Source organism: Sphaeroforma arctica (assembly GCF_001186125.1).
Source record: "Sphaeroforma arctica JP610 unplaced genomic scaffold supercont1.485, whole genome shotgun sequence".
NCBI lineage: Eukaryota > Ichthyosporea > Ichthyophonida > Sphaeroforma > Sphaeroforma arctica.
Window position 1 is genome coordinate 23,426 of NW_014040073.1, and position 9,681 is coordinate 33,106.

At 43.4% G+C, this 9,681-nt stretch overlaps 3 protein-coding genes across 3 annotated transcripts in view; all 3 read right to left on the reverse strand.

Annotated features, from left to right (window-relative positions):
- Positions 1-1,037, reverse strand: part of SARC_06664 (hypothetical protein) — a gene marked incomplete at both ends in the record, with an annotated part of 3,852 nt that extends 2,815 nt beyond the window's left edge. The window contains one exon of the mRNA XM_014299417.1: positions 853-1,037. Within this exon, the coding sequence (XP_014154892.1) occupies positions 853-1,037 (185 nt within the window). The remainder of the gene's footprint in view (positions 1-852) is intronic.
- A 548-nt stretch (positions 1,038-1,585) lies between these two features.
- Positions 1,586-8,066, reverse strand: SARC_06665 (hypothetical protein). Its single transcript, XM_014299418.1, has 6 exons — positions 7,798-8,066; positions 5,875-6,102; positions 5,204-5,260; positions 4,601-4,773; positions 4,097-4,282; positions 1,586-3,581 (listed from the first exon to the last, which is right to left on the reverse strand). Exons 1-6 carry the CDS (start codon positions 7,864-7,866, stop codon positions 2,228-2,230), a joined length of 2,067 nt encoding a protein of 688 aa, XP_014154893.1. The 5' UTR covers positions 7,867-8,066; the 3' UTR covers positions 1,586-2,227.
- An 823-nt stretch (positions 8,067-8,889) lies between these two features.
- Positions 8,890-9,543, reverse strand: SARC_06666 (hypothetical protein; the record flags this gene model as incomplete). Its single annotated transcript, XM_014299419.1, has 2 exons — positions 8,890-9,212; positions 9,297-9,543. The coding sequence occupies 2 exons, from the start codon at positions 9,541-9,543 to the stop codon at positions 8,890-8,892; spliced, it is 570 nt and encodes a 189-aa protein (XP_014154894.1).
- Positions 9,544-9,681: the final 138 nt, after the last annotated feature.

The window sequence follows — 9,681 nt, forward strand, 5'->3', positions numbered from 1 at the left end:
TTAATATATATATATATATATATATATATATATATATATTGTCAAAGACATTTTCGTATGAGTTCTAGATTGTAGGTGATGATTAGAAGGCAGGGATGTGCATTGTAGTATAGTGACTGTACGTATTGCTATAGGCAAGCCCTGTCTGGAAGAAGACATTTCGACCATAGCATTATTATGCGTACCCAAGTAGGTGATATATCAGTACACCTGGAGCACTATCGCGTACTTGCTTCCATTCAGTTGGCTCTTGTATGTCCTGAGCTGTAAATTGCCTGAAACCTCTTTGGCGTGGCCTATGCACATACATGAACATTTTTAACAAGGCAATATGCATACTTATTTGGAGGGATCATCTGAAACTTCAGACTTGCGGATAATGTAAGTTCTACTTCCCTGTGGCGGTATGTAACTTCTACACGCACATTCAATGCGCCAATGCGAGTGCTTGAGATAGTCACCGTAAAATAACTAAATATCTATCTTTTAAGAGATACATCCAAATATATGTAGAACACTCATAGGTAATTGCCAGATCTGTACATATAAATGTCGGGCGACTGCGTATTTCTTGCATATAGCGTGACACTAGCGCGTATAGAATGATAATACCGTTGCACTTTTCAAAGCACTCTTATAATTTCGCCAACGCACTACAATCACCATGTAATAGGGACTCTAGCGACAGGTATATCGTCGTTATTGTTTTACTTGTTTCTATTCCTTTTAAGCTGCTAGAGTAATACTGAATCGTCAGACTTTCCAATTGCTCGCTGCCTCATTCGAGCTAAGTTCATGAACGCAAATACAAACACAATTGCCATCCCATCCACACTGTAGTACACCACACACCTCTTGAGTACTTTTTCCTGTAGCAACAGCTCAGGAATGTCCAAAGTCCCGTTGCCCTCTCTAAACAGCTCCATATCATCTGATATTCTGAATACTGGGTGTATTCTATTGGATATGCCTTTCCGCCTGCTTTCCTCGAAATTGGCTGACTTGTGCCATCGTTTTCGATCCATCTCTTTATCCATGTTGTGTATCTCTTTATCTTTGTATTGCATATGTTGCTCACGAATACGGATTGTATTGTCGGAATATAAGACGTATACTATCATCAATAGCACAGCTAATGGTACTATAGTACGTCTTTTGGTCAACTTGCGCTTTGCGGGGAATTGCACCGTCAAACTCATCGTGTACGTTTGTATGAGAAGAGCGTGTGGTTTATACTGATATTAGGATCTAAGTTTTTGTAGAACGATTAAATCAGTAGTACTCAGTATATGCTTCATTGTGCTCCCATCATAGTATGCATATCTCCATGTCATTCGCAATCCAATACACCCCTATATACTGCATTACACTTCAATAAATACTAGAGAGATGGAATCTCCTTCATTGATTAGATTGGAGGGTTTCTATAGTTCCTGAGTCTTATCTTCAGATTGCAGTTTCCATGGTCTTGAGTGACGTCATTCATGACGTCATGTATTTTTGTTTTTACATAGCAAGAGAGCCATGGACTGAGGTTTCAGAATAAAATCGGCACGGATAATAAAGTTTGGACAAAAGACATCCGTGCAGTTTTGTATCTCCGAAACTCCGCGTTGTTTTCAAGTGCTAACTGTCCCCTGTTATTTCTAGCCCTGAATGACTGATCTCATTCCCAGATCCAATTACGCCCTGAAGGCCGAGATTCATCGGTAAATTATCATCTATCCACTGTTGCCCGCTGCTACTCTCCAGAACGGATAAACAAAGTACTCCTCAAATGAATATAAATGATTGCCCTAAAGGAAATCGGAGCTACGAGTATAGCAGAGTGCTGGCGCCAAGAAGATGAATGCAACAGTAACATACAGATCAATGTACATTGCATAGACATCTAAACTGTATGCTTATCTAGTAAAAACAGGTGAGTACGGTAGCTACGTGCGAATTGTCGCAGAACCAAAAAAAAAAGTAAAAATGGTATAATAATGAATCTCTGTTTTGCGTAATGCAAAAAAAACGAGCCTGCACCTGTCGCTATCTGCTTCATTTATTTTAAATAACAACGTCGTATATTGGCTATGTTTATCCTGACAAAGACGTATTCGATCCGAAAACATGAATGATACTAGAGTTTTGAATCAGTGTGTGGAATGAGATACCAGCTCGCCCGTGCCCTGTATGCACCATTCGTTTTGACATGCACCCCATCGCTTCGCAAACTGATATTCTAGATCGCCAGTTCCGAAGGGCCCTCCTTTTTAACCTGTTGTTTGATTAAATCCATCTGTTCAGGCTTGTCGTCCGCCTGCACCACTTTATCGGCCGGCTTGGTCAAGTGTTCCTCCAAGTGAGCTACTTTCTGCTTCTCAAGTTCCAGACCGGCCATATTCTTCTCCAAATTCTCCTCTAGTTCGGTCTCTAGCTTAGCCTTGTCATCGTCTGTGATGGGCTTTGATAGATTCACAATGTCTTGCTTCTCTTGTTCGGTGAGGGGTGGAGGTTCTGTTGAGCTGAGACCCAATTCGTACAGGATATATGGCATGCGTGTCCTATAGTGCAGGTGCCCAGGTACTAGGTGCGTCACATCCACATTTTCGATGACGCCAAGTGCATCCACTGTATCTAGTCTCGCTTCCGCGCTCACCTTCTCCCCGTCTGTCGTTTCAATAATCCCGCCGGGGAAATTTGTACCCCTGCTCAATTCTGGTTCCACCTTCTTACCATACACATTGTCGAGAATCACAGCATCCAGCCCAGCCACACTCGACTCGGCATTCAGCGTACGGTACACATAGCCCAAAATCCAATCAGTCTTGGAATAGGCATTCACAAACCTGCCTGATACCATTCCCCTGACTGTCGCCCACCGTGCCGAATCTCTGGGGATCGGACAGCCACACAACACCACTCGTTCCACTATACCGACCGCCGGCACCTTCCTCTTAGCCATATCCTCCAGCGCCCTGAAGATCATACGCGCCCCCAACCCAAACCCAACCAAAGTCACCGGTCGGAATCCCTGTACGCGCGCACACAAGGTGTCCGCCAAGATCAGTCCAGCCTGGTCTGCACGAGAAACACACCTGCTCCACGCATTGTCAATCACATCCGTGACATTCAGCAGCGCTACGGGCAGGGCTACGGCAGCCACTGCAGCATGCAGCACTGTCTGCGAGAGCACTTGGGTGGTTGCATAGCCAATAGCCTTGTTACTCAGCAGTTTACCCATGTACCGACTGATTCCCTCCAACTCCTCACTCTCCCAGAATACCGTATAAGTCTCCCCTACGGCGTCAATAGTCTTCCAAGGCAGTGCGTACTGATCCATTTTAGTTAATAGTGAATCCGACTCGTTGTCGGATTCGTGGCTGAGCAATCCAGAAACCGTAATCACAACACTCAAATCTTTCTGCTTGTCCTCGTTGGATGTATCGCGATTGGTGTGTGAGTTTAATAATCTGAGGGGTACAAAGTCAAACTCCTTAACCTCGCCTTTTCGATTGCTCATGGCCTGGCCGGTCAATTTGGCACCAGCCCCGCCGAATAATGTGGTGATCAAAACCACACCCCCTGTACTTGCGCTGCATTGAATCAAGAACATAGGAAATATCGATCAGACCATATGTACACATCGCTACCGTACGCTATCAGCTGGAAAATACTCTGAAAGACAGCAGCGCCTTTACAGAAGTGCGAGACCAATTATTATTTAAGTCTCAACCAATCAACAGACACATATATGCTGATCAAGCCCCATGTCCGGCCCCAACACGGCAACAAAATCTGCGGTGATAAAGAGTGCGGCCGCATTACATTCTGACCAGCAACAAAACGAATCCCGACAATAATGTCGCACATGCAAAACTCACATGCAAAACTAATTAATACTGCAAAACGCGCCGTTCCTGCGCTCAACACAGCACCAGCGCTTGCAGCTATTGAAGGTTCACTACAGATATATTACCCCCTTCTCACCACCCCTGTAGAAAACTCTCATGCATACACCCATTTGTACGAACACTATCAGTCTCTACTTGTATATACAAGTGACATCAGGATAAACACTCACCAACTCACTCCACATAATAGAACATACAGAAAAGCTGTTGTGCCCGCTCCCAATACAGCTCCAGCACCCGCGGCGATGAAGGGTGCTGCCAGCCCTGCAGTCAACCCAATAACCACCCCGCCTCCAATCGTAGCACCTGCGACAGCCGCGTACCTCTTCCACTTGGAATTTTTTTCTTTCATCTCGCGCTCGGCTGCTTCTTCTGCACTCTCTCTGGGGATGCAATGGATGGTATGACAGGTAAGCATTGCGATGAATGGCAAGTGCTGATTCGAGTGGAGGGGGGATGGGTACTTAAGAGCGAGGTTCAGATAGTGATCAGGGGGTACCGTAGGTCATAAATTCGCGGATCTTCTTGACAGTGAAGAAAGCGTTTGCGAGAAAAAAAATAGAGACTTCAATGTGCCATACCGATAAGCAGTGCAAGACTAGAGAGCGCCTTTGTCGCAAAATTATCCAGCCCAACAATTGTACAATGCAATTCAACGACTACCAAAATCTCGCGTGATAACGAGCCTGAACAAAACGTACTGGAAATCGGACAGCAGCATGTGAGCCAAATTGTTTTCGAAGTTGAAGACCTGTTGCCATTCCACTCCAGTTGCTGCCACCACTCGCCTGATGAGTGTGCGCGATCGAGCGTCGTACCGTCCAGAAATCAGACACAGGCAAACCAGATCTTGCATGACGAGCCAATTTGTTCCCTGGTTGCAAAATCAAAGTGGCGCAAGCAGAATGTAATCAGACATAGTGGACTATACTCTCCCTCTTTAGCCACCACGTCTCGTATTGATGTAGCGCAAGCATACAAATTTCAATCAAATTAGAGCATATCAGATCTATGATGATGATTTAACTTACTCATGAAGATTACACCATATGAGGAGAGCAGGCATGACACAGCCAGAGAGTGCGCGACCCGGGTTTCGACGAAGCACAGCGCCAAAAAAAAAAAGGACGATAGACATGGCACAAACTAAGCCCACTAAAGTGGTGGAACCAAGCTCAGTACCACAGTCACAGTGTTTTGGCGAACAATGCGTCACCGTGCATCCGAATACAACAGTAACTCGCAGCTATACACACAAGGGCACTATTTGGTCGGATACGTTTATTGTGATCGTGCGCACTTACCTTGCTGCTGTCACTTAGAGAGTCTGAAAACATCTGAAAGTCTTTCTCCACTTCGCCCTACAAGGATTGAGTTTTATCAATCAGTTATGACACGACAAGAATGAGCTACAATACACACGTGTGAGATACGCTTGTATTAATAGTGAGATGTGTGGAAATGGTAAGGCTGAGTCATAATTCATAAATTACGCTGCAAATGTCCATTTCTAACTGAACCCTGTTTCATGTCGCGAGATATACATCGAAACACTTAACTAGCCATATCTCATTTTTGAATCTTGGAAAAGTGAATCCTACAATGACTGACTAGACACTCCCGATGTGTTGATATGCGACCAAACTCTCTCTCGCTCACTCAAATACTCAAGCATTCGCTGAACAGGTCTGAAGTAGAATGTGGGCACCCATAAGGCTTCACAGCGCAGCCCACACCACCAAACAGCCCAACGCTACAGACAAAAGCAAACGTATACAAATTAGCCCTTGCTAGCTCCGAAAAGATAGCAAGACCCAGCACATCTCAATTCCCCACTCCCGGTCCATTCCCTGCACCACCGTTACATTCGTATAATAAACAAACATGTGTGTGTCTATACATACACTCGCCAAAACTAAGTGAGTAACATACGAGACACAAGACCGTGCTTCAACGTGCACAAGCGCCCACTCACCTCTGCCACCAGCTGCAGCGATGCCAGACGTCCCGTCGGTAGCTTGGTACGATCTGCCAGAGTCTTGAACAACGCCATATGGAAACTATTGTGCAGATCCCGAGCAGACTTTTGGTGTTCATTTAAGCTAGCCACGTTTTTGGAACTGTAGTAGGGTATCAGACTAGCAACAAGTCCTACGTAGAAATATCGGTCCTGTTCGGAAAGCTCTTCCAGGCGCTTTTCAGTCTACGAAGGAAGAGATTGTATCGATGAGCACTTATATAGAAAACATATGAAAATGTTCATGCATTGAGTCAAGTTCTAACATCTGATCTCTAACTACATCTTAAAGGACACTGTATGCCAAGTTATTTTGCTATTTGAGGGTTTGTGCATCATTTGCTCCTTGACAAAAGTATAAATGGCTCAATTCGACCACGAAAACTTTATCATTGACAATTCAAAATACTTTTACAAGCCTTCGAATGCAAAATACAAATTAGCCGGGGCACATAACGAAGCGCGAGTATGAGGTTCGAGGGAATACCACTTGAGAAGGAGATGTTGACTATCAGTGTGGAACTCGAACGCGCGCAGGTACTCGTATAAACAAAAGCACTGTTCACGAGTGCACTTGCAGCGTTTATAATACGTTGCACACTCAAGCCTGTATTGAATTTGTAGTTTGAATGCACACCACATATTCTGTAGGTTGACACTCTGATCTGAGGAGCGATCTTCTAACAACCTTACATACACCCACAAAGATCTAGTTGACACCTATCAACACCACAACAATCAAATGAGGCAATATGTAAGCTATGCCTAGTGAATAGATAAGATTTTAAGATTTGGAGTCGCGAAATTGCAATAGCAGCATATATATTGGTTAACAAAGACGTGCCCAATATACCCATACGTGAGGAGAGTGTCTCAACCGTGAACGTTGCGGGACTGGAACGTAAATTATCCGTTTTAGACCCGCAATGTCAGAGGCGTGAAAGTATCGCTAAAAGAGTGCTGACGATCATATACACCTAAATATATTTGTCCAAAAAGAACTTTTGTTAGAATATGCAAGCACTGTTTGGGAAACTAGTCTATTCAAAATTTAAGAAATTGATATAATCAAAATTTGTTGTCACGCGATAGCTGTGTCACAAACGTGTTTATTCCAGGTATATACAAACCGAGTGGGGCAACCACGCGAATGCGTACAGAAGTGTGACCGATCCAAACAGACAACTGTCTGTTGATCAACGTGTTCTATTGTAAAGCATCGTGAGCAAGCTGTTGAGGTTTGGACCGGGTGTGCATGTTCAAGTGCATATTTACTAAAATTAACGTGAGAATACTCTTCGTACGATACTACCCAGGCTCACTATACGAAGTCTTCGCTCACTTCTGAAATACATTCGCCCTATCGACAAACAATTAACAAGAGAAAGAGCTGCAGCTCGACAAAGGTTGTATGAATAAATTGGATACATATACCCTACACTACAGATGACATCAGCTATAGGCGTACATACTGGTTAGTGTGTACATCGATTCTCAATTCTCAGACAGTTTAATAAGTGACATACATACATGCGCAGAACAAAACTAAGATGTTCCAAGTTGCAAATATTTAGCACAAACACCAAAATATCCTATCTGAAGACACTATGTTTCGTCGGTAGTACAATAAAACTAGTATTGTGACTTTTAAAATATATATTTGAATAGAGAAACGAAACACTGCAACAACAACGTTCCGGTTGATATATAGTACTTGTTCTTTCAACACCTAGGAGTCAGTAAGTAGACGGTATCATACACAAAAGTAGAACATCGGTATATACAATCAAATTCTTTTGCATGACAGTCAAGTTATTTTCCTATTCCCTGCTCAAACCACAATATAGTAATCCAGCACGCAATCACACTGCTCTCACACACCAGTAACTTCCAAGACTCGGCACCGTCTTCGGCCTTTTTGGGCTTCTCATCATTCGAAAATAACCCCATCGTTAGTCAAATCGATATACTAAACTGTGCTACAAATCTTCGTGGACACAAGATTGATAGAAAAACGCAATATATTAAGTATACTTAGATGTGATCTATATGTATATATGTATATATTTATGTATGTTATTTATGTATGTTTAGGTGCACATATATATACGTACTATGTACATGATTAAGTTGTGATCACGAAGTCAACAAGACGAGAATCATGATTTTTTATTTCCTTTTATTCCGTTTTGTTGTTTTTTTCAAAACAATATACAATACAATGCAGTATGCTGCTTGTAAATATTTGTAAATATTATTTTGCAATTTTTTACTATAAAAAACCCAAAAAGGATTGATGAAACAATCATATTTATTTGTTTAAATTTTTTGGAATGCAAAGAGGCTTCCAGTGCACAGGTTTTCACTGGCTAGTGGATTTCGCACTTTTTGTGTTGCGTTGCTGAATGCTGACAGGCTGACAAAGTCAGACTGCAAAATGTTTTGAAATAGTCTCGTGACCGGCTATTCGGCGAATAACCAGTCAGAGACAGTGACGGCTGTTCTCTGAAAAGTTTTGTTTTTTTCTATATTGTATGTGTAGGAGTCGGCAACTCCTAATCGGGAAAATTCAGGATTCGCGGGGGAATCCGAATTTTGGATTGTTTTTGGGTCTGGGACCATTCCCAAAATTTCAGTGCACAATGTCGAAAAATTGTGGCCAATGAATTTTGATGAGTCATCACCACATGACCCTTGCGAAACGTCTAAACGTAGAATTAATGCGAAATCGCGAATAGGTTAGAGCTTAAAGTTCGTAGACATTACGTAGCCATTTAGGCTTAGTTGTAGACCTTTAGACCGCTACGGGTCTGTCGGAAATTGTATAAATAGGGTAGTATAGTAGCTTGCAATCCTCAGACTTTATCACAAAGGATTAAGAAAGGACAGAGGAGGATTGCTAAGACTACCTGAATTATAGGATCCCTGACCCTAATTTCCTGTCTAATATAGCCGACACCGTACGACTATCTATTAGCAAGTCTTCTCTCTAACCTCTCTTGCTATCCCCAATGCGCCGCACTGCAGCCGCATGTCATTCTTGTTTGCATACCGCCTGCATGTGGCCCTTTTTACCACACTTTCGAGAACAGGCCAGGGATCAACAGCAGGCTGTATCCCTACCCGTGCTATCCCTACCTGTGCAATCGAAGACGTCACCTCTCGCGAGTCCTGCTGAATACCTAACGCCCCATCCCCTGTTGCCGCTGATGCCACACTGGATGTATTGACCAAGGAGAAAAGCTGGTATTCTTGAGCAGCGGCCTCGGCTTTGTTATCCAATGCCCGCACTAACGCTACTCAAAGGAGGCCGGGAGGATCATACCGAGTAATGAACACTGCGGCTGCCGCCGGGTACACGCAAGTACGGACCAGTTTACCTTCTGTCACTACGACCACTATCGAAGACTTGGGTGGACTAACCTTGTGCTTCGGTTTGTCTGGCGCCAACACATCATTTGCTGCCGCATCACATTGCGTCCACAACGCAGGACAAACTCTAAACTTCTGGGGTCCAAGACGACGCGCCAGCGTGACGAAAGAAGGAGGTTTAACCGACGACTGACTATCCCGGTCATAGACATATGCAGTACGTGGAATTATCCACGGATCATCCGCCAGCAACATGTACAAAAGAGGAAACCAAGCAACAGTGTGACAATACTGTAGAAATACGGCCTCCGGTCAGTCTAAAAATATCAAGATCAATTGAGATAATACATTGGTTTTTATTTGTATTTTAAATAATTTAATACAAGCTCTTTT

Bases quoted from the DNA above. Each gene is read 5' to 3' on its own strand.
- SARC_06665 (XM_014299418.1), bottom strand. From the start codon at position 7,866: ATGGGGTTATTTTCGAATGATGAGAAGCCCAAAAAGGCCGAAGACGGT. The intron at 4,283-4,600 runs GTACGTTTTGTT...TTGCATCCCCAG, and splicing joins ATGCTGCTGTCCGATTTCCA to AGAGAGTGCAGAAGAAGCAG. The intron at 3,582-4,096 runs GTATGTTCTATT...GATTCAATGCAG, and splicing joins GCGGGCACAACAGCTTTTCT to CGCAAGTACAGGGGGTGTGG.